The 23,837-nt window shown below is 42.4% G+C and overlaps 3 protein-coding genes across 7 annotated transcripts in view; 1 reads left to right on the top strand and 2 right to left on the bottom strand.

Moving 5' to 3' along the window:
- The window catches only part of ACSBG1 (acyl-CoA synthetase bubblegum family member 1), a 32,656-nt gene extending 28,204 nt beyond the window's left edge, over positions 1-4,452 (bottom strand). For both annotated transcript variants that reach the window (XM_054077251.1, XM_054077252.1), the window contains exon 1: positions 4,306-4,452. In XM_054077251.1, the coding sequence (XP_053933226.1) occupies positions 4,306-4,385 (80 nt within the window). In that variant the 5' untranslated portion in view covers positions 4,386-4,452. The remainder of the gene's footprint in view (positions 1-4,305) is intronic.
- A 4,588-nt stretch (positions 4,453-9,040) lies between these two features.
- DNAJA4 (DnaJ heat shock protein family (Hsp40) member A4) lies at positions 9,041-14,826 on the top strand. 3 transcript variants are annotated; one of them, XM_054078056.1, is made up of 8 exons: positions 9,041-9,179; positions 10,599-10,797; positions 11,026-11,206; positions 12,134-12,238; positions 13,019-13,246; positions 13,325-13,555; positions 14,056-14,156; positions 14,244-14,826. In XM_054078056.1, exons 2-8 carry the CDS (start codon positions 10,792-10,794, stop codon positions 14,460-14,462), a joined length of 1,071 nt encoding a protein of 356 aa, XP_053934031.1. In that variant the 5' UTR covers positions 9,041-9,179; positions 10,599-10,791; the 3' UTR covers positions 14,463-14,826. The 3 variants fall into 3 exon arrangements, with proteins under 3 accessions (XP_053934031.1, XP_009556487.1, XP_053934032.1); XM_009558192.2 differs by lacking the exon at positions 10,599-10,797 and having other exon boundaries at positions 9,042-9,179; positions 14,244-14,825; XM_054078057.1 differs by lacking the exons at positions 10,599-10,797; positions 11,026-11,206 and having other exon boundaries at positions 9,042-9,179; positions 14,244-14,824.
- A 481-nt stretch (positions 14,827-15,307) lies between these two features.
- SKIC8 (SKI8 subunit of superkiller complex) lies at positions 15,308-23,629 on the bottom strand. Of its 2 annotated transcripts, none has more exons than XM_054078107.1 (11): positions 23,562-23,629; positions 23,035-23,078; positions 22,913-22,940; positions 22,265-22,370; positions 21,230-21,402; positions 20,046-20,194; positions 19,580-19,673; positions 18,711-18,804; positions 17,951-18,043; positions 17,375-17,453; positions 15,308-16,042 (listed from the first exon to the last, which is right to left on the bottom strand). In XM_054078107.1, the coding sequence occupies exons 2-11, from the start codon at positions 23,044-23,046 to the stop codon at positions 15,953-15,955; spliced, it is 918 nt and encodes a 305-aa protein (XP_053934082.1). In that variant the 5' UTR covers positions 23,047-23,078; positions 23,562-23,629; the 3' UTR covers positions 15,308-15,952. The 2 variants fall into 2 exon arrangements, with proteins under 2 accessions (XP_053934082.1, XP_053934080.1); XM_054078105.1 differs by lacking the exon at positions 23,562-23,629 and adding an exon at positions 23,329-23,467.
- Positions 23,630-23,837: the final 208 nt, after the last annotated feature.

The raw sequence follows: 23,837 nt of genomic DNA, 5'->3' as shown, positions 1-23,837 counted from the left end.
TGTTGCAGATATCTGTTAATATATTAATGCAATAAGGTGAGATTAATGTGATGCCTAATTTTAGAACACTATTCTCAAGGTACAAAGCTATGGCTATGGTCAACCATGTTACTGCAGCTCCTGTCTGCTTAACTTCTAAAGCTTTATTATGAACTATTGCATCATTTTTGCTCTTTTGTTCCATCAAAATAAATTATCCTGCAGATTGCAGACAAAGAACACAGCCAATAACAAGGAACACTCAGTTACAGTGTCTGCTGAGCACATACAATGTCTCTGTCACTTACATGCTTTCCCGAAAAGGAATCTGTTTAGCTTCTCCTGGGAATGCTCTCATAGCACTGCTTCCAAACTCTCGGGAAGACTCACTTGTGTTTTGCCCACACTGTAATGATCCAAAACATCACAGCTCCTTCATCTGCTCTGCTGCTCCTCTGAGCGGATCATTTACAAGCTCACCCATCAGGCTACTTTCAAGTGGCAGTAAGCATGTTACTACATATTTCTTACAACACAGCCTCCACTTTATAATTAAACTCCTTTCTCTACTTGCCCACCCAAAGAAAAAGCTGGTGTTTATCTTCGGGACCAAGGTGTACAAATCCCTATTTGCACAAGTACTGTTTTCTCAACCACTTTAGTTGAATTGGCTTCTTCCAAGCAGTGTGCATCTTTTGCTGCTTCATTCTTTGTGACAAGTGTCCTAAATATTTATCTCTTTCTAACAACGGGAATTCTTTTTTTCCCTAAGCTTTTGTTATACGTTCTCCAGGACAATCTGGCTGTACAAATTCCACCAGCCTTAATCTACATTAGAGCTGCTTTTGGTAATATATTTTGGGTCTACCTCTGCACATTCCAAAGTACTTTTCATTGAGTGTTAGGCATTCTCAAGAGCTCACTAGGACTTGTGAATGCAAGATGGAATCATTAAGTGATCTGACAATTCTTCTGGCAGCAAAAAATGAAGGCTTAAATTTCCTGTGGGTACCTCTGAAAACTTTAATGATTCTGGCACTTTGCCTAGAAACTTCGGAAAGTAATTATCTTCATCTGTATCCCATTCATGAGTAATCCTTTCCCAGCTCCCCATGCATCCCAGAAGTGCTGAATCCAATATTTCAAAACAGAGCTCTGGGGAGAGTTTGCAGGAGGGAGCGCAAGACAATAAATTTAGAATCACAGATCTGTCCTACAGTTCCAGACAAAGGCAATAAAGTCACTCTGACTTAAATCAACATAGCAGCATCATGCCAAAGCTTTGATAGTTCAGCAGCTAAACAGAAATCTGTGACCAGCACATAAATAGCCAGGCAGCAAACACGCTGCCTCCAGACCCTGAGGAGCTGTGAATTCTCATTTTCTACAGCATAAGGGAAAAAATGCCAGTACTAACATAGAGCATTAGTTCTGTAAACCCTCATTTTGTATTATATGTAAAATTCTCCCTATACTAAGGAGCAGAGTAAAGAAGTTCTCACGGTCCTTTACAGGGACATTGCTGTTTATTATGACTAGTCAACTTATTTATTGATTACTCCCCTATTTAAATTAGGGCGATAGTATAATAACTTCCTTGTTCACTCGATTTAAAATTTCCCTTTGTCCTCAAAGAACAGGTTAGATTCAGGTTTTAATTGGGTTTTGTGCCCTCATGAGACTTAAAAAGGAGGCCACAAATCAGCCCAGATATGTTCCTGCTCTTGCCAAGAGAGTCAGCTGATTCAACAGTTTGCTTTTCACGGTGCACAAGAAATCCATCTTTCTCAAATTACTCATGCAATTTCATCCCACACAGAGGTATATTTAAAAGCAACCGAAACGCTTAATGAACAACAAAGTACTAAAGATAACAGCTGAGATCTATTTTGCCATATAATATGGTTTGCACACACCTTCTATTAAACCTGTCTCTTTCCTTGCAACAAATTAAAATACTTTTTTCTTTTGTTAGGACTAAACATCCTCAAAGTCAGGCCATTTGTTTTGGTGAGCAAACCAGTTTTACAGACAGCTGAGAACTGTGTGGGTGAATGGGAAGGAATGAACAATGGATCCAGCTTTTTTTTATTCCCCCTCCCAAAAAAGGCTCTGTTCAGCAGTCAGGAGGATAGCACAACCCTTCACTGACCTTGGTGCCGCTTTTCTGGCTCTGTTCTCCCCTGCACAGCAAAAAAAAAAAAACCTGAAGAAGAAATCTTCCAATAGCTGCCTCGGCCCGGCTATTTGCAGACAGCGCAGCAAAGTCAGGTCACACAGAACTCATTATTTCATCTCCTCCTCATTTTTTTAGGTCGTGCTGATTCAATCTCAGCCTTATAAAAGGTCTTTTTTTTCCTCCTTCCATTTTGCTAGAATTTTATTTTCTTTGTCTTGTCCTTTCTACCTGGAATCCTTCTTCCAGCATACAAAAAAAGGGGATATGAAGCTGCTACCTAACTTCAAACCACTCCAGCTGAACACCAGTATTTAACAAGATGACAGGTACTGACTTCTTCAAAAACACTAACAAAGTAACATTTATACTAAGGGCTTTGAATGCATCAAAAGTATTTGGAGATCTAGCCTCTGTGATATTCTTAAAACAGAAATTCAGAGACAAACCAAACACTGAACATCTTTCTAATACCAGAAGCTTCATTTTCCTGTTTGCACTAGGTGCAAGCCACTACATATTTATAAATTCTCTTTTACCTTCTTCTTAATAAAGAAAATATGGAAACTTTTTTTTTTGCTTAAATATGTCACAAATAGAAGCATGCATGGACTAAAATAGAGGCATTATTACTAATTTAGCAAAGTCCTAGCTGCCTTGAGTCAGCGTGTATATATACCTATACTGATCACAAAAATGCTGTTTTATGATCTTTGGGCAGACAAAAAAAGACAATTCTCCTATTAACTGCACTACGACTGCAGCAGCAACAACAAATTCAAAAGCTTTCAAAGATTTCTTAAACTTTTTTCATTTCCAAAACTGTTATGTTTCCAGATTGGTCCTAATGATGCTTACCCAGGATTACAAAGCTCAGAACAGGATAAACCATTATGATAAGAATGCTCCAGACCAACTTTTTACCTGAATGAGTCAAGCAAATCTTCCAAGAGACATAACATGCAAGTTGTTACACAAACAAACGTGAAGTTAGATTTAACAGAGAAGAAAGTATCTACCTGATACAATAGTTCGGTCTCTGGGAATAATTAGTACTCGGCAAACCTGACAAACTTACAATAATCATAAGTCAAAGTATTTTGTGTGAGATGTATTGTTCTAAGTTTAAAATACGTATTTCCAAATGCTCTAGAAATATGGAGCTCTCTCTAATGGAAGATATGACTCCAGTGAGGGAGCATCAGGAAACAGAAAGTATTTTTTTCCTGTTGTGCCACCCAAGACAGAAAGAAGAGGGTGGCCAGCAGGGTTAACTTACACATATAAAGGGAATACAAACCCTAAACCAAACTCTTCTAAAATTAAGTTCCCTACTCCCATTCCTAAGATATAAGCTGCCTGGTTAAGTTCTGTTGCCTTTGACAGGAAGAGGATACTCGGTCACAAAGGCCAATTATCATCTAAGGATTATTCCCTCAAATTCAGGAGAGGGAGCCCTGCTTCCACAGCTGCAGTTGGTGTATTTTTAAAGTCCATTCAAAGCAGATTATATGCATTGTAATACGTGCAGAGCAATCACTACTGAACTTCCAGAGTCTTCAGTGCTGCTCCTGCCCTCAGAGACACATGACAGGATGGCACAGGAGCACTGGCTGGTTTGCCCTTGACTACCTAAACTTCGCTATTTTCTGGTATTTGAGAATACCTGTAATCTCACTGCATGGTTGAAAAGTCATTAATCATTTAATACACTGAAGCATAAGAGTAGTAGTTTATCAGTATTTCCAGCTACCCTTCCACGTGGCGATGGTGGCTGAGCCACAGGAGCTGAACACACCTCATGTCGGAACCGCTATACACGAACTTCTGCTGAGCCACGTCTGCAGGCAAGAGCCCCTGCGCCATACAACGAACGCTGTACTAGATACATGAAAATAGTATACAAGCAACATATAGAATGATGCCTTTAAGCCCAAACTGGAAGTTAGCATAGGATAAAGCCATTTAGAATCTTTGTTACCATTTTCTCTCATTATAGCCACAAATGATACACCTTATTCTGCATTAGATAGCAGAGACACCCTTAGGCAGACAAGGTTCTTGTGGATCTGCACTGCAGCAGAAGACAAACTCAAGTTCTGACAAAGTGGTAAATCAATTTGTTAAAATAAATATCGAAGCTACTTTACCCATTTTCATAGTTTTCTGAAATATTCATTGCGTTTTCATCTTGTGATTTTTCCTTAAGAGTCTCTCCACTGTTAGGCATGCTGAGAAACCCTCTAAAGCTGGTCACAAATATGCTAAAGAACTGTGCGGGTCAGGCATAAATAAGCTACTTGGACAACTGAAGAAACCAACAGTAACTGGTTATTTGTTAAAAAAAACAACACGTAATACAAGAGGAGGAGACTACAACTACAAAAGCTATTTATTTCTGATTTTAACATGCTTGAAATGTCGCAGTGCCTGTGAGCTGCTTACTGTTAAACTTTCCTTTTAATTCAGTTTTCTTTAATTATCCATGAGAAGAATTTTAATGAGTCTGCAACGCTTTAAGATGCAAATCTTTTCTTTTGCCAAGATTTCCAACGAATTTGTTCACAGAAGTTGAAGTAATTCTAATTTTATTAACTATAGTTTCCAAAAAGAACATTCAACAAAGTTATTTCCTTAAAGGAAATACAGATTAATTACATTAGGAAATGCCTTCAAGTCAATTATACCTATGAACCCCAGTACTGCAGCAGCAAAGCACCTCCTCCAGCATCACAACTACACCAGCACCTCATTGAGTTCACCAAAGCAGGCTGATCATATACCACAGAATTTTCCACATATGACTAAACAAATTACTTCCCAGGATGTAGGAAGGTCTAGTTTAGGTACTTGGCCTATTTCTGTACTAGTAAACCAAACAGATCCAGGGAATGGCTCAAGCTACCCACTGTAAGCACCTTCCCTGAGATGGATTTTGGCTGTGCAAATCAGCATTTCCCCAAGCCAGGGGCTGTTACTGGGAGACAGTGGTAATGACCACCCTGTGTGGAGGAGGGAGAGAGGGATGCGAGCTCTGCCATGCCATTGGCTGTCACTGCCAAAGAACATGATCTAGAATGCTTTATTCAGTGGTACAGACAGTCATAGTGATTAGGAAAATATAAGACTAGCAGATATCTAACTTTATAGAAAGATGTGAATTGCATCCCAGAGTATCTTGCACCATATCCAAACTGCATTGTAGATAATGCAATTTGAAATGAAAGGAAAAGAAAGAAAACTGCAGAGTGGGACTCTGAGGGGTCTATTCTCACACGAGGAACTTGCTTTGAAAATACCTGAACACAGAACAGGGGATATTTAAATGGTAAAAATGTGTCATCTTACACAGCTAAACTTAATTTTTGTCAGGATCGACTTAGTTCCTTCATTTTGGGGTAATTCTCCAAATTCCCGTTTAGTTCTGATGATTCTTTTCAGAAAGCCACTAGGTGTCTTACATGCGCTTGCAGCCAGCTTTGCAGAAATATCACCAAGGAAAAACAGGATTAAGCTCTGTTTCAAGAAACCTCATTGTTTTTTTTATTCTCTTGGTCATCAAAAATGTTTTACATGCTATGTTATATGAAGGAATCCAATTACACAACCACTAATTACCTCAGTTGGGTTGAATGCTGAGTGTGAAGCGGGCAGGTAACAGGCCGGTCTCACAGAAGGAAAGAGGCTGTTAATTCTTCACAATTTGTACTGTCAGCAAATAAACAGAAAAACTCAAATACAGATCTGTTCTGCATGAACTGTGCTTAGAAATGATTTTTTTGGTTTGTTTCTCACACAATCTTCCTTAAACTACTTGACAGTTTGAAAATTATTTTGACATAATCAAGGATCCTCTGATGATGAATCACTCCCCCAGCACCATGTCCTGCAGAGCATATGGGTACTCTTAAGTTTTGAGTAATAAATCCTAACGATGAGGCTAGCAACTCATGTAGAGTTCAAGAAGGAATGATTTTCACCTTCCAATGATTTTGTATGCTGCAGTGAACATGATGCTACAGTCCTTTTCTTTTATGCCTATATGTACCTGCACGCAACTTGCACAAGACTGCAATAGACTCAAGCCAACTTTTTCCAACGTGATGGGCTGCTTTTTCCAGCTACAGCCTAAGATTCCTAGGCTTTGACAGGCTTACAAAGCTATGAAGGATATTAAGAGGCAAAAAAAGCACACATACTCTTCAGGTCCTTTGTCAACAAATATGACTGGTATCTTTCCGGAATTAGTGACTGGTACCGTGAGTTGAAGACACTGTCACTACAAACTTTCACTATCACGAGATCCCAGAGTATTACAGAGGCCAAAACAAAGCCATCTTGTTACTAAGGTCAGTAACCCACAGATCCACAATGCTCAGCTCAGCCTCAGTGTAGGTGGAGTACATGGCACCGCTCCATGTTTGCAACAGCGTGTTTCAGGCTGAATTCGCAACGCTACTACGGCAACGTGAAACTGCCCATAGCTGTGCACTCCCTCATTTCTTTACCTGTAAGGCAAGAAAGTTTAGTTTGCTATAACTTTGTACTTCTTTTAAATGAATGGACAGATACACTAATCCTGGATGCTCCTTGCTGTTCAGCCCAGTTAGTTTATAAGCAGGTTGATCATGTCTGTAACAAAACAACTCTGTGGGGCTCGCTCATTCTTTTCTTAAATCATGTAACTGGTTACAAACACCTTAGCGTAAGCACCGTTTTCTGGTACAAGCATGATTTTAAACTGACACTCCTGCTATTATTCTGGACTTCTAGCACCAGGTCAAAAACAATAAAAACCCAGCCCACACCAACCACCCGCAAAACCTTAACATCCTACAGCTTCTATTTAGAATCATATAACAGTTTGGGTTGGAAGGGACCTTAAAAGATCACCCAGATCCAACCCTCCTGCGATAGGCAGGGACACCTCCCACTGGATCAGGCTGCCCAAGGCCCATCCAACCTGATATGGATAAATTCTCTTCAGTTCTGCGAGTATGGGCAGACACAGCTAGGGGTAAAAATTGGTGCTTTTTTACCTAATCCGAACTCCCTCATTAGAAATGAGTTTATATACAAAAATGTGTGTCAGAGTTTAACAAGGTATTACTTGCCTGGAGCTTCTCATTAAGGGATTTGCCTGCCTTCAGCATCTCCTTGGCCCAAGCGAGCGTAGATTTGTTGATGTTCAAGGTACGCTTTGAGTGTAGTTTGTTTATCAAGACGTAATGGACTTCATGGCCACAGTAACGTTGGGAGACATGTTTGGACTCAGAATTTTGCTTGAACACAGAAACCTACTCCTGTTTACAAGCAACTGTGGAGTTATTATGCTTTTATTTTAACTGAAGCACTTGAGAGGCCTAAATTCAATCCTCAATTCTCTGAGAAACTGAAAAAAAATATATGTGTGAATGCATTGTGTGTAGAAGCTGTGTATAATCACAGTGCACGTGGTTATGAAGACAGGCTGAGAATTGGGGTTGTTCAGCCTGGAGAAGGCTCCCAGGAGACCTTATAGCAACCTTCCAGTACCTGGAAGGGCTCCAAGAGAGCTGCGGAGGAGTTGTTCATAAAGGCTCGTCGGGATATGACGAGGAACAACGGCATAAACTGGAGAGGGGCAGATTTAGGCGTGATATAAGGAGGAATTTCTTCACAATGAATGGATGGGCTTTAAGGTCCCTTCTAACCCAAACCATTCCATGAACCCGTGAGGGAAGCGGCCTCCCCCCGCCCCCAACAGCTCCCGCGCGCGCCGGCGGTGACGTCACGCCCGGGAATTCTAGACCGTTCCAGCGCGGTGACGTAGGGCGGCGTCATTCCAGAAGATTCGGCGGCGCCCCTATATAAACCCGCGGAAGGGGCGGGGCGAGCGCCAGCGGCGGACGGTGAGCGCGGGGACGGCGGCGCGCGGAGCCCTCAGTGCGGGCGGACGGGCCCTAACGGGGGGGTGGGGGCCCTCAGTGCGGGGCGAACGGGCCCTAACGGGGGGTGGGGGCCCTCAGTGCGGGGCGAACGGGCCCTAACGGGAGGTGGGGGCCCTCAGTGCCGGGCGGACGGGCCCTAACGGGGGGTGGGGGCGCTTAGTGCGGGGCGGACGGGCCCTAAGGGGGGGTGGAGGCTCCTAGTGCGGCGCGGATGGGCCCTAACGTGGGGGTGGGGGTCCCTAATGCAGGGTGACTGGGCCGCAACGCGATGCGTAACGTGGGGTGTGGGGCCGTTAAAGTGCGGTGGGGGCCCTTAAAGCGGGGTGAATGGACCGCAGCGCGGGCTGGGAGGCCTTAAAGCATCATGGGTGGGCCGCAGTGCGGGGAGGGAGCCCCTAATGTGGGGTGGACGGGCCTTAATGGAATGTGGGGGCCCTTAATGCGGGATGTAGGCGGTTAATACAAGGCGAACTGGGGCTGGGAGCCCTTGATACGGGGCGAATGACCCTTAATGCGGGGTGAATGGAACATAACGCGGGGCGAGGGGGTCCTTTAGGGTGGGGTGGGGGGTCGTAACGTGAGGCGAAGGCACTGCAGCATGGCGTAACGAGGGCTGCGGAGCTATAACGTGCGCAAGGGGGGCCGAGAGGCGGGGTAAGGGCACCTTAATGTGGGATGCGGGGTCGCAGTGAGGGGTTGAAGAGCCCCTGATGTAGAGTGCGAGGCCTTGACGCAGCACAATGCAAGGTGAAAGGGCTTCAACGAGTTCTGTGGGTGCTGTAATGTGGCACAACGTGGGGTGCCGGGCCTCTAATGCAAGTGTAGGGCCATAACACGACACAGCGTGGGCTGAGGGAGCTGTAATGCGGTGTATTGGGGTTTAACATGGGGGGTGTGGGGGTGTAATATGGCAGGATGGGGCATAACACAGTGTAACGCAACATGTTCTCCCACAGGGCACCATGGTGAAGGAGACAGGTTACTACGACATCCTGCAGGTGAAGCCAAATGCCTCCTCTGATGAGATCAAGCGGGCCTATCGCAAGCTGGCCCTGAAGTACCACCCCGACAAGAACCCCAGCGAGGGCGAGCGGGTATGCAGGGGCTGGGGTGGGCATGGGGCTGTGTGGGGGCAGAGACGTAAACTGCACTTGTTGTATCACTATAAAGCCCTAAAACCTGTACATAACGACTTCCTTGGAGCACAGGGCAAGTAAAGGACAGCTGCACAAAGGTGATCCAAGGGCTGGAGCACCTCTGCTGTGAGGCCAGGCTGAGAGAGTTGAGGTTATTCAGCCTGGAGAAGAGAAGGCAGGAAGAAGACCTTTGAGCAGTTTCCAGTACTGAAAGGCGCTTCAGGAAAGTTGGGAAAGGGCTTTTTACAATGGCATGTAGTGATAGGACAAAGAGGAGTGAGTTTAAATTGGAAGGGGGAAGATGTAGATAGAACATCAGGAAGAAATTCTTCATGATGAGGGTGGTGAGGCACTGGCACAGGTTGCCCAGGGAAATTGTGGCTGCTACATCCCTGGAGATGTTCAAGGCCAGGCTGGATGGGGGCTTGAGCAGCCCGGTCTGGTGGGGTGTCCCTGCCCATGGCAGGGTGGTGGAACTGAATGATCTTTAAGGTCCCTTCCAACCCAGACCATTCTATGATTTCTGCTCGCCAGAGAGTCTGTGAAAACTGTGTGCAGCTGGCAGCAGGCCTGGCCATGGTGGCAGGGGAGGCCTTGGTTCCACTTCCTGGATGCAGTTCCTGCTGTCTCCCTGTAGCTGCCAGTGGGAGCTTATTCTTTTACAGAGGTGTTGGTTAAAACAGGCAAAGCTGTCGGGATTTTTCGTGTCCTGATGGCTGTCATGCTGTGTCCAATGTGCAGAGGCCAGTGGATGCAGCTGCCAGCGCTGCTGTGCGTGCTGGGGCTGCACTGAGTGGGCTGGTGCTCCTGAACAGATGTCCTCAGAGGGAAGGCTAATGACGATTTACAAGGTAACTGTCCAGAGGAAATGGCTGCACTTGGTAACAACAAAATGTTTTATGTGCCGCTACCAGAGCCCTGCTCAGCTGTGTGTGTTGCTGATGAGGGTAAACGAGCACCACAATTGAAGGACTATGAAAAACTTGAATTATATAAAAGCTGGTCTGATAATACCTTAACAAGGAATAGAAGGTCCATATAGGTGTATCTGTATACTACTTTACAAAAGTCAAGCCAGATAAATAGTAATGTAGTCAAAGGTAACCTTTTCTGCTTCTATTTTTGGCCTGCTTTTTTACTTGCGCCACTTTACCTGGTCATAAGTAAATCATTTTCAAAATGGAAGTAGTCATTTCAGTAATAGCAAATAGGGGTTTAAAAATTTTACTTAGTCATCTTAGGAATTGGAAATTGTTAGCTAGTTTTAAAAAAACACTTGATTTTTATTGATCAAGTGGGTGTTTTGGTTTGTATCCAAGTCCTTCTATTTGCAATGAATAAACACCTCCAGCATCTGGTCACTAAATCTCTGTTCAGTCCTAGCTGGATGTAGCAGCTCAGCAGCCATGAAGGAACCCTGTGTAGCTCTAAAACAACTGGCACCGCTGTGGCCACTGAGCATCTGGGAACCTCCAGGACTTTGGGGATAGTGCTGTATCCCTTTCCAAATGGATTTGTTAGAGATGTATGATGGTTGCAACTGACACAGTCATCCAAGTGCAGTTTGCATATGCTTGTAAGTGGGACATGGCTCTGAATTAAGCCTAATTGTGACATGGGAGGAGGGGAGAAAAGGGGTGGTTTTCCCAGACAAAAGGGTACAAGTACAATATATTACATAGGGAGTTTGGAAAGAACAAACTACGAGAGGGCTATACTGGCTCATTCTGAAGATGGAGTTGCATATGAGAGAGTTAATTTTCCTCTTGGTCATAGTTGTTCAGAGCTTCTTTTTTCTTTTTAGTTTAAACTCATATCCCAGGCATATGAAGTTCTGTCGGACCCAAAGAAAAGGGACCTCTATGACCAGGGTGGGGAGCAGGCTATTAAAGAAGGAGGCCTGAGTGGCGGCAGCTTTTCGTCACCCATGGACATCTTTGACATGTTCTTTGGTGGTGGAGGCCGAATGAATAGAGAGAGAAGAGGTACACAGTTCTAAACAAGTTCTAGAAACTCTAACCATGCACTTCAGCATAAAACACCTGTGTGATGGTACTGCTGTTCTGCTGAGTGCACACAGTGTGGATATTTCTCATTGCAACAATAGATGAAGTAAACTATTTAAAACTTTTAGTTAATCTAGCATTAAGATTCTAATACAGCAGATAAACTGATGTGGCCATAGCAATCTTTCTGGTGACTCCTGTTAATTTGTTGTTAAAGTGGGTGTGGGTAACCTGTAGGGGAGGGGTAAACATGGGTAGGTTAGAGTGGTTGAATTATACCTGTTTTAAGTTACTTTTTTCCAGATTTTTGCCTCACTTGCTCATATGCTTTGGGCAACTTGCTTAAAAGGACACCATCAACTTAATATTATTAAAATCTCTTGGAAGTATTTGGTAGAAATCATGTGAAATTGAGTACAGAGTGCTGCTAAAAGTGCAGTATGGTTTTTGTCTTCTTCCAAGCCCAGCGTCTGTTAAAGGAGCAAGTGACAACTTGCTGTAAAAACCATTGAAATTACGCTGTGAAATGGCATGGAAATTTATAAATAGGCACAATAGCAGCTTCTAAATTGACAAGATTTGAAGCTGGTAGTGTCCTTGCATCTTGCTGTTTCAATTAAGCTTACAAAAGTCGGGGTAGGTGCGGGGGTAGGGTGGCTTTAATGATGCTTTGCTTAATTACAGCTAAAGTTTATGTTCTGACATAAGTGGGTGCAGGTCAGTGGAAGCTGATGGAACTGCACGTGCTTTTAAGGGGGCTGAGATGCGTTCGAAGTTTGGAATTAACTTTACATTTCCTCAGTTGAGACTGCATGTATGAGCAAGTGTAGAAGCCTTTAAATAGACATTTGTCCTCAAAATAGCTGAACCAGAATTAATCTTTCTCTTCTGTCTTTTTTTTTAAAGGCAAAAATGTTGTACACCAGTTAGGTGTATCTCTTGAAGACTTGTATAATGGTGTTACAAGGAAACTGGCGTTGCAAAAGAATGTTATTTGTGGAAAGTGCGAAGGTAAAAGATAAGCAGTGGTTTCAAACCTCTCCAAGCTTTTTTTTAATCCTAAAAAAGAAATATATTGGGGAGGCTGTGATTGAGGTGTGGGGTTCTTTTCTTTTTATATGCACCCCCAAAAGTCTGCCAGGGTATTTAATTTTTATTACTGCTTATCTAAGAGTAAGGCTTTCTTAAACATAATGGTATAGAGTTACTGTTCTAGTGGCAGACTTTAAACTCACTGTGTCTATAGTTAAGGGTACCCAAATTAAAAGTATCTTAATCAGGAATTTTAAATGGGTGTTTTGTTACACATTTTTTCATTTAATTGCTGTTGGTAGCAGTCCAGCTTGTGTTATACAACTGATTTTACATCTATTAAGTATCCATAATGACAGGTCTTCTTTGAGGTAAACATTAATGAAGTCTTGTATTTTAGAACTCCTAAATACTTGGCAGGCAGATTCTTTCCAAAGTATTAATGGAATGTCTGGGTGTTAAAGTTAGTACACTGATCATTCCTTGAAAATCCAAATGTATTGGGAGGTGGTGCAGAGGCTAATAAAATAACCCATGCATAGAAAAAGGGACTTTCTTCACCTCGTAGAAAGTCTGAACTCATGGAGCATGTTTTGTGATGGAAACTTGAGTTCTTAATTACATTGGAAATGTTTTACTGAGCTACTTTTGGGTTGCTCTAAAGGGGTTCTTGAAGTGGGCGAGTTCCAGCCTGGCATCACTAGAGTAACTTCTGTGGTTTTTTTGAGACTGAGATCGGATTTAACTTTCTTGTCAAAGGTTATGGTGGAAAGAGAGGGGCAGTAGAGAAATGTCCCGTGTGTAAAGGAAGAGGAATGCAAGTTATAGTTCAGCAAATTGGACCTGGCATGGTACAGCAAATCCAAACTGTGTGTCCAGAATGCAAAGGCCAAGGTGAAAGAATAAACCCAAAGGACCGGTGTGAGAACTGCAATGGCTGTAAGGTTGTACGTGAGAAAAAGATCATAGAAGTTCATGTGGATAAAGGTAAAAACTGCATGTTTGTCTGTCTCTCTAACTGTAGTCTATAGTTCTGCAGAGAGTAAATGGGTTTTTCTTCTCCAGGTATGAAAGATGGCCAGAAGATAGTATTTCATGGAGAAGGGGACCAGGAGCCTGATCTGGAGCCTGGCGATGTTATAATTGTGCTAGATCAAAGGGATCACAGTGTCTTCCAGAGGCGAGGGCATGACTTAATCACAAAAATGAGAATTCAGCTCTCAGAGGCCTTATGTGGTTTCAAAAAGACGATTGAAACTCTGGATAACAGAGTTCTTGTTATATCATCTAGGCCAGGTAAGCCTTGAGAGTTCTAATGCTGTTTAAACGGTTTGCCTGAGGTTTTGGGGGGTTTTGGTTTGTTTTGTGGTTCAATGGTTTTTGTTATTTTTTTAACCAGTCAGTGCAACAGATTTCATTCAGTGTCTACATGTGTAGTTTTCAGTTCATTCTTGATGATTCTTCTTGTTCCTTCTAAAACATTAGATGCAGAACTGTAGCTGAAGCCTCACCCTCTGTGAGTGGATAGCCAGGAATGTATTCAAGAGGACAGAAACTTAAACTCTACCAGCTGATTTGTTAGTTCAGACTGAAGGCTGTGTTAAGAGAAGCTGCCTCATTTAGGGTAGAGGAAATAGGATATTACTTCTGCATAGCTTGAATTTAGGACTTTACAGTCTGCAGCCTTCTCTATAAGTGGCTTTGTCATCTCTTTTGGGTGCTGTGCGAACACTTGCTTTGCATGGTTATGAAATGGCTGTCGTGTAGGCTTGCTTAAAGCTGTTTCCTTTGTGTAGGTGAAGTGATAAAACACGGTGACCTGAAGTGTATCCACAACGAAGGGATGCCTATCTACAAATCTCCAATGGACAAAGGAACCTTAATTATACAGTTTTTGGTAAGTTGGCAGCTTGCTTTTCTATAGCAAAGATGTCTGTTTTGGCAACAGCAGTAAGTGCTCATTTAAAAACCTATAAAATTGTAGGTGCAGTTTCCAGAGCACTACTGGCTGCCAAGGGAGAAAATGTCTCTGCTGGAGGCTCTGCTTCCTCCCCGAGAAGACATTATGATTACAGATGAGATGGATCAGGTGGACCTTGAAGATTTTGATCCAAGTGAGCCAACCTACCGTAACAGTGGGGGAGAAGCATATGAAGAAGATGAGGAGGGTCCAAGAACAGGAGTACAATGTCAGACATCTTAAAGCAAGGTGAAATGGTTGTCATCTAAAATGTAAATTTTCACAATGAAAACTGCATGGCTGTAATAGCCACTGCTTGTGGGTTTTGTGTTCAGCAAATTGAGTTGCTGCGCTGTCAGTATCACCTTTTTGTAACTAATTTATATTGTGTTCTTGTAGTCTTTATATATAAAGCAAATGTTACACAGCTGAGAACCAACTGAGTTGGTTTACATTTTCCTTTGCTGTGAAGGTTCTCAATTAATTTCACGCAATATCGATAGAGGTGAAGTGGAGTGTCCTATGTAAATACTTTCATACTGGAAAACGAATTTCATAGAATAAAACATAGCAGAAATAACTTCTAATAAATAGACCTCTTCACATTTTATCGTGCTTCTATTGTATTTTCTAAGCTGCTCTAGAACCCCCTTTATTTAAATAAGTTTATCTAAGCACAGATTCCCATCACAAAGTCTGGATTGTTCTCCATGTTCAGCTTTGTTAGTTGGAACACTAGGACTTGTCTTAGAATTGTAGAATCACTAGGTTGGAAAGGACCTATTGGATCATTGAGTCCAAACATTCCTAACAATCTCTAAAGCATGCCCCTCAGCACTTGTTTCATATTTCAGAAGCATTTTGTGCCTGCCCCACTTGTTGCACAATAACACTTGCCTGTGTTATGTTTTATTAGAATAGGGTTCCTCCAGCTGCATAGCTTTGCGTAAATGTACTGAGGGTTAGCAGGCTTCCTTCTAATGTTTACAGAGCATACCCTACCTCCCTGTAATTAACATACAGGCACATAACCTCCAAGTAAAACTTTAAGCTCAAGCTGTGTATTCCAATTCTTAAAGGGTTTTCCCTTCCTCCTAGGCGTTGTGTACTTGAGCCCTAATGAAGATGAATACAGAGCTGTTGAATATATAGCTGCCAGTGCATATCGTTACAAGATGCCCCAGTAGAATGATCACATAAAAGGGAAAACACTTTAATCTGTTTCCCAGTAGTGATTGTAGGGTTGGAAACAACTGGCCCCCTTTAGTGAAATTAAACTGGGCAAACTCCATCTCCCTCTGCAGTTGCTGGAACAGGTGTTCGGCTTGAGTGACACTGTTGCAGGCTATCATTTCCCATGCATAGACTGCAGAGCCTCAGTCACTTTCCCTTTTCCTAAAATAAGCTGCAGTTAGACACCATCAATGCTTCCCCACTCCATTCTATTTCTGTACAAAGGCAGAGGAGATTAACTGAGCAGTTACTTCAGCTATGACTACTTATTTCCACAACCACATTGGTCCCAAGATTGAGACCCAAGTTACTTGCATCTATAGCTTTTATTTTTAAAAAAGTAAAGTTTGCTCTCATGCAAAAAAATCAAATACAAACAGAAGTGATTTTGCAGGTCAGCAGGATGAAAATGCTTTTATCATATTAAAAATATTACATGGAAAGACGGTATTCCTAAAAAAATGCCATAAGAATTAATGAGAGGGTCTGAGACGCAACATTTAAACTGGACAGTCATAAATATGAATTTCTTGGTCATCTCCAACAGATACAATTTTGGACCCGCTTCCATTGTATTTCACTCCCCAAACCTGCAAATGGGACATACATAAGATTACTAACAGGAGAATAAGAAGAAACATCCTCAGAGCAGTCATATTATTGACTCAGAACAAACAGAAGAGGGGAAGATGACTTAAGATCCCTATTAGCTTTAGTCCAATTGCAGCTGCTGCTTTAACAGCAGATGGGTTCATGAACCAGAGAAGGACACTGCCATCTAGCAGGCTGGAAAGAACTTGTCCCAGTTTGCATAAATGGAATGTTTTAACCCATCCTCCTTTCTAAAAAGTATTTTGCAGTGCTTTCAGGAAAGAGAGGAAGTATTTTTCAAGCAGATTGACCCATCATGGCAGACTGAGGGATGATGCAGCTTATCCTTGGGCTAATTTACTTCCCCATGCAAAGCTCAGAAAAATTCAGGTCATTCCTCTGACTGATTTGCAATTACATGACACCTCCGCCCCTCTCCATGATGAGGATGACATCAGGAAGAGCAAAGGCTACCCAGTGTATCAAGGTGGGACTGCAGAATGGGCATCCTGATTACAGCACATCCTGGGAAATCTCGTACAACATTCTCCACATGCATCTAAAAACCAACCTTCCCAAGAACTGATACATCTCTGCCTTCCACAAACTTACGTGAGATTACAGACGACAGCTAAAAACACTACCAGAAATCCAATTCTGCTTGATACTTCACTACTAAAAACCCCATAGCTGTTGATAACTGAAAAGGTTACCAGCAATAAAGCACTATTGAATGGCCCAAGTAAAATCTGAGAGAATTTGCTTTGTTAAATCTTCCTCTATGAGACATTAAAAAAAGCAGCACTGTTCTATTTAACATCTAACATTTGGAAAAAGTTAACTTGGTAGGCTCCTAACTTCCTCTTCCCTCACAGGAAGTTATCACAGGTAAAAAAAGAAATGGGGTATTGCAGACATTTAAAGAGGAAGAAGTCCCAAGTTTCAAGGGTGCTTTCAAGCCTCTTTTTAGACAATTCCAGCCTTTTAAATAACTGTTTTCCCTCCTTATACGTGCCTACTCGGTGTAAGTGATAGAAATAAGTAAGACAAATATAAAAGAGTCTGATAAGAATCCTTTTGGCCACTCAGGGTTGTCCTTATTTGAACCTCAAAAACGTAATTACTTGGAGAGATCAACCTCTATGCTTGGCACAGTAGTTCAATGTTAAGTGCCAAGTAATCATGAAGAACTTTAAAGATTCCATGGCAGCAGGCTCCAGGCCAACCCCGAAGCTCCAGCACCGAGCTGGAGCACAAATGCACCCAACTGCACACAGACGCTCTCCTGTGAACACAGCAACCGAGAAAAAGCAATAGCTTTGTCTGTATACCTGGTCTTGGTGGTCAAAGAAAGTGTGAACACAGGTTCTTGTTCCAGCATCCCAGACTTTGACGCTTTTGTCAGATGAACTGAAAGAAAAGTAGTTTTGATCAATTGTTACATTAATAGATTAAATAGTTTAGTTAACATGAAAATGAAGACTCCCATTGTAGCTAGAAAATTCTTTGAAGCAATTTCTTTGGATACAGGAACTCCTGTTACACCCACTTGGTTCCCCAACTGCCTGAGTGGTGTAAGAGTTAACACTGAAGTCCAACTATATTAATGCACTGCTGCTATATTACATTGTACTTTTTAATTCAACAGCAATTTTTCAGCTGTTTTGAATCAAACAGCCCTTCTCTTAGGTGCAGATATTATTATTCACTCGTAGGGAGTAACACTGCAGTGGGACGATTTAGACTTAAAACACTGCTCACTGCAACTGGTATCACACCACAGGTTGGCTCTGGAGCCTCGAATTTTAAGTTATTCCATTGCAATTTATACACATTTACTTTTTTATGATCTATCTCCCTTTATAATTATTTTTTTTCAGGAAGCTTAAGTTAAAAATCATCAATACCTGGAAACAAAATGAGTATCATCAGGACAAAATGCTACATTTAACACCCAGGATCCGTGACCACTTAATGTGCCAGCCAAGTTTGCATGTTGTCTGTGGAAAGAACAAATGTTAGAAAAGATAGAATTTTAACATTTGTGAATTCCAGAGGAAAAAGCAACAGGAATGTACTCTAGCTAGTGCAGTCAGGAACGGCTCAGTGCAAGGTGACTTCTGGACACCTGTTCATCCAGGCTGAATTGGTGTTACAAGAGATTCTGTTTTTCCATTTCAAATGGTTAACACAAAAAAAGTCACTAAGAAAATACCTTGGTGGAAAAAACAGTTTCACCGTGAAGAAGGCAAAGTAATGCAGGCTTAGGGGAATGAAGGTCACTGAAGCAGTGCCTTTTCCTCCCTAGGGTCTTCCAAGTTTTTGCACAATGCACAGGTGATAAATATAATTTCTTGGGTACAGAACAGATGTTTAAGATGTGTAAACACACACACAGAGGATAGATACACAAAACAATCAGCTTGTTGCCTACAGGGCCACCAAATAGGAGGAAGTAATCTGTTTTTGAGTTAAGGCCATCATCCACCTATGCATCTTTTATAAACTAAGGGAGTAGAATTTTATTATTTAAGATTATTTGTTACATAAAGAAGTCACCAAAAGCTGAAGGGCGTTACGGAAAGCAGAGGATTGGATACATTTTTTACAGTCTCAGCCTCCTTGAGTTACTTTCCTGTTAGCATGTCTTGCAAAATAAGAACTTACACATCATAAATTTTGATATAGCCGTCATCTGAAGCAGTTACGAGTAATTGAGAGTCTGGGGAAAACGTCAGGGAGCGAATAGGCATCGCGTGACCTGAAATTCAAAGTTATATATGGCTAAGAAGGTAGCTATTCCTCTTACTAATGACAGTGCCTAAGAGCTACACCAGAACAGCATTCTCTGTTAAACAACTCCAGAGAAGTCTTTCTCCCCTGCCTCTACAGGCTTTTTCACACATCAAGTGGAAACTGGCAGTAATCCTGAGCTTCAATGTTAAGGCATGTCCAATGCAATGCAAAAGTTTCTTATATTTTCAGCTGTGGATCTTTATAAGAAATTATGCCATATCTGCTATGATGATTTCTTACTGGTTTAAGTGGGTTTTTTAACTATACAACTGGACAGAAATTGTACAACCATAAAAAGCCCATCTCTCTGTTAGAAAAATGCATGTCTTCTACAACATAAAATGTTCTGTTATTTTTTAAAACAGGAATAATTTGCTGCTTTTTAGAACAGGAATAAAACTAGTGAAAAGAAAAATACATGTGGTAGCACACACACGGCTTAGCTTCATCCCCTTGTACTGCACTGCGATACAGGAAGGAACTGCAACTTAACGATTCAGTTAAGTTTTCATTACTGTTTTCTTTTGAGGCAGGCATTTATGATGCAAGCCTGAGTTTACAGTTTGCCTTTAATATTTTAAGTGGTTTAAGTTACAGCATTCTAAATACTGTCTAATGGCCAGAAACATCAACTCATTTATACCATGGCTGTTGTACATTATTCTCACTTGCATTACATCCTTTCATTTTGTTGAGGAACGAAGCCAGAACTTGGATATTGCAAACAGACAAACCATTACCTTCTAGCGTATGTAGAAGTTTTCCAGTTGCAATATCAAAAATATTGATAATGCCGTCTATTGCTCCACTGGCTAAGTATTTTCCATCTGGACTCTGTAATAAAACACAAGAAGTATGGATTTAACGACTGTATGCATTTGTGCTGTGTACCTCCCTGACATTCTCTTGGCAACTTGTCACAAACATGATCTATGCAAGATACCCAGGCTGCAAAAATCCTCAAGACTTCAGCTGACGTATCACAAAACGTGAATAAGCAAAATAAAAGTATCTTTTCCATACATGCAGGGGAGAATGTCATGCAGTTTATATTTGGAACTATCAAAGCAGGGCTGTAATTAATGTTATGTAGATAATCAGAGATAAACTGATAGATGGCAACAAAAATACCTGATATACAACATATGACGGCAATAGCTGTCACATAAGAATGTCACATAAGAAATTATCAATTGTGCTTCTTACATATGCAATGCTCAGGATGAACTTTCCTCTGGTGTCCAGAGAATATTCTTTCTTTCCTGTTTCAACACCAAAAATATTTACTTTTCCCACATGACTTCCTGTTGCGAGGTATTGGGAATCAGGTGAAAAAGCCAGGGACCAAGCGTCAACTGCATTAAAAAGAAAAATTCAGCTGAATAATGTTTCTCATTCTTACTTAACAATGTCAGCTCTGTATGCATCTGATCAGACATTTAACCTCCTAACTACTGAGTGTATAAGCTCAAAGTTAACTTCCTTCTATGTAATTAATGGAGCACAACTTAAGCCATTTATTTCCCTTCAGTGAAAGATTACATTTTCTAATAAGACCCTGAGCTTTCTCGACCCTCCTGCAACAACCAGCTTAGAATATAAGACTGCATGAGTTAAGTCTAAATTCTGACTTTTCTCCTGGTACCAAAAGGTATTAAAGCAGTATGAGAAAGCAACACCGGTGTCTAAGAAAGCACAGAAGATGCAGGAGAAACACACAGATACACAAATGTTAACGCATATCAGCATTCCTTGCAAAGGCATTTGAAAAAAACATACCTCTTTATAGCAGTACAAAATACTAATCTCGCATAATGCAATTCAGTTTTTTTCTATAAGCTTAATATTCATTACCTAAAACACTGAGATATTGCACTTAAAGTAGGGATTGCCAGTGGACCAATGAACTATGCAAGATCTTTAGCCCCTGAATTCCAACTTGAAAGACACAACAGTGATCCAGACTTCAGCTTTGCTGTGTTTTGGCTTGCTTGCTCTCTCACACTAGGATATACTACATAAATAAGCGTCAAATTTATGTCTCAAATTCAGTGCAGTGCTTATAAAGAAAGAACAGACCTTCTCCGTAAATTAATTAGAATTATTTTTTAACTTATCCTTTTATCAATACATCTGTAAGAGCAAGCTGTTTTCCATTCTGCTTTATGCATCTAGCAAAAAGCATATCTAAATGTATCTAAGAATGTGTAAATAGCGTGAAAAAGAAATGTAACAACATTGATACTATTTTATGTTGAGTTCATAAAAATCACAAAGACAAAAAACCTCAAACAACAAAGTAGTCATGTACCCTCATTATAGACTGTGCAGTATTTGCCCTTTAGAGCAAGCACAGAGCCTACGCAGACAGCTTAGTGCTCAGATCTTACCAGGACCGGCATCAATTGATTTGATCTGTTTGCCAGTTTCTAAATCCCAGAGGCGAATGTGGGCGTCTAGGGAGCTGGATGCCGCAATGGAGCCCGTGTGGCTGATATCCACAGACACCACGCCCAGCTGGTGACCCTCCAAAGTCCACTGGAGATCCAATTTTTCATCATTCCTTTTGTTGAAGGGAAGGAAAAGACTAGGTATGAATAGCTGGGAATATTTAAACGATCTCCAGCCTCAGACAAAACACAAAAAAGAAGACAACCCACATTTCTTCATTTTGTTCAGCAAAAGGGGAAGCAAACTTCACCCATGAAACGTGAAGAGAGCTACATTCAAATTGCTCTCTCTACTTAAGGGAAAGAACTGACCAATCATTTACCACATTTCTGCAAAGCATTTACTTCATCTTAAGTCTGTAAGCAGCTCTACCGAAATGTTTGCTACACAGCAACACCTGGGTCCTTGCAGAGCAGCGTGAAATGCCACCACCAACGGTTTTATAGTCACAACAGAGCTACTCGTGTCACTGAAGTGAAGCACACACTTGATACTCCTCTGGTTAAGAGAAAGAACAACTCTGCAAAAGCACACTTAGGTGTCCCTTGTATGAGGATTATGACAATTTTTTTATTAAAAAAAAGGAAGATGTCATTTCCTCTTTTACTCCTGTTATTCCTCTCACAGTACACATGCTTCCAATGCACTGTCTCATCAAAAGTTACATTTCTAATTCTTTGGTTTAGAAATACATCAAGTTGTACTATTCTCTGGCAGAAGAGATGTAAAAATTGATGTGCATTTACAAAAGGGTTCAAAAATTAAAGCACATGAGAACACTACCAGTCCAAGAGAAGGCACATACTAGTGAAGATAAACTTACTCAAGAGAACAGTTCTGTTTGCCAGGCTACCCCTTCCCTGACCTGACTTCTAACATCCCTGCAGATTATTGCAGTTCAGGACTGCTCTACCACCACACCGACTCCTTCCAAGATTTACAACTGATTTAATCATTCAATACAGAACACTCACCACTTCCAGACCTTCACCAGATCATCCAAAGAACCTGAGATCACTGTTTCAGAACCATCATTTTTATTTTTTCCCCAGGCAACCGACCAAATGGCATCATCGTGAGCTAAGAGAGAATATAAGCAGAGAAATGCTAATTGATGGAAGACAACTACTGGATTTGGTAATGCTAAAATTGCCAACTGTAACGCTGGCTGCAGAGCCCTTGCTCTTCAGGTCTATCAGTGCTCTGAGAGCCTTGTCACTGTTTTCGTTGTTTCAAAGCACGTGATGTATTTCGTTCAACAAGGTCACTGTTAAAAAATAGCATAACTATTTTTGAGTTATTCAGATTTATACTTAATACAAACAGAATCCAATATTATTATTAAATATTAGGAAGAAATGTTTTCCTGTGAGGGTGGGGAGGCACCGGGACATGCTGCCCAGAGAAGTCGTGGATGCCTGGAGGTGTTCAAGGCCAGGCTGGAGGAATCTTTGAGCAACCTGATCCAGTGCGAGCTGTCCCTGCCCATGGCAGGGGGTTGGAACTAGGTGATCTTTAAAGTCCCTTCCAATCCAAACCATTCTATGATATATTCTGCCGCTATCACTTTTATGCCATCCAAAGAAGCCAGTACTATTTAATACATGTCAGTGTTTCCTCACCTTGCTCTTGCTTGAAGAGAATACTGTACTAGAAAGAAAAGATAATTAATATTAAGTATGAGCAGCCTGAAAAAAAATCTCAAGCTAGCAATGAGTTTAATTCACGATGCATTTTTATTTACCTGTGTGGTCATGGTGTTCGGGAAGCCTTCTTATCAGGGGTGCCCTGGAAGGAGAAAACCCGTTAGGCTTCGGCGGTGGGGCCCTGCGCCCCAAACGCTGGGGAAATGGGAACCCGGTGGGCCCAGCAATGAGGCCCGGGGACACACATCGCCCAGCAGCCCCTTTCCCCTCCCCTTCCCCTGTGGTGCGGCATCAGGCTGAGCCCTGCCGACCCGAACCGAGCAGAGATGAGCCGAGCTGAACTGAACCCTCCCGAGCCCAACCAAGCAGAGGCAAGCAGAGCAGAGCCCTACCGAGCAGAGCCGAGCCGAACCAAGCCGAGTGGAGCCAAGCCGAACCGAGCCCAACCGAGCGAAGCCGAGCCGAACCAAGTCGAACCGAGCAGAGCTGAGCCCCGCCGAGCCGAACCGAGTCTCGTGAGCCGAGCTGAGCCCTGCCGAGCCCCACCGAGCGGAGCGGAGCCGAGCCGAGCCGAGCCGAGCCCAACAGCCCCTATCCGCGCTCCCTTTCCCCTTCCCCTCGGTACCGAGCCGAGCCGGGCCGCGGCCACCTCCCCTCCGCCTCCCCTCGCCGCCGCGCTGTGATGACGCAACCTCTACCACAGAGAGCGCGGCCAGAGCGGGACCTCCCACAGCCTCTCTTCCCGCCGCGGCGCAGCGAGGGCACGGGCGCCCCCTATGCACCCCCCGCGCCAGCGCCCCCAATCGGCGCCTCCGCCGCAGCGCAGCGCGGGCCCTGATTTCCTGGGCGAGGGGCAGGTTCCCCGCTCACTCTCTCCTTTCAGAGAAAAAAACAAGGTATG

The sequence above is a fragment of the Cuculus canorus genome, chromosome 12, assembly GCF_017976375.1.
Source record: "Cuculus canorus isolate bCucCan1 chromosome 12, bCucCan1.pri, whole genome shotgun sequence".
Lineage (NCBI taxonomy): Eukaryota > Metazoa > Chordata > Aves > Cuculiformes > Cuculidae > Cuculus > Cuculus canorus.
Note: the sequence above shows the minus strand (reverse complement) of the source record. Positions and strands in the feature narration are given on the sequence as shown.

Coding starts and splice junctions, on each gene's coding strand:
- DNAJA4 (XM_009558192.2), top strand. CDS start 9,048: ATGGTGAAGGAGACAGGTTACTACGACATCCTGCAGGTGAAGCCAAAT. Junction 12,239..13,018: donor TATTTGTGGAAAGTGCGAAG/GTAAAAGATAAG, acceptor TTCTTGTCAAAG/GTTATGGTGGAAAGAGAGGG. Junction 14,157..14,243: donor CCTTAATTATACAGTTTTTG/GTAAGTTGGCAG, acceptor ATAAAATTGTAG/GTGCAGTTTCCAGAGCACTA.
- SKIC8 (XM_054078107.1), bottom strand. Junction 21,403..22,264: donor CTGGTGAAGGTCTGGAAGTG/GTGAGTGTTCTG, acceptor CTTCAACAAAAG/GAATGATGAAAAATTGGATC. Junction 16,043..17,374: donor TCTTTGACCACCAAGACCAG/GTATACAGACAA, acceptor TCCCATTTGCAG/GTTTGGGGAGTGAAATACAA.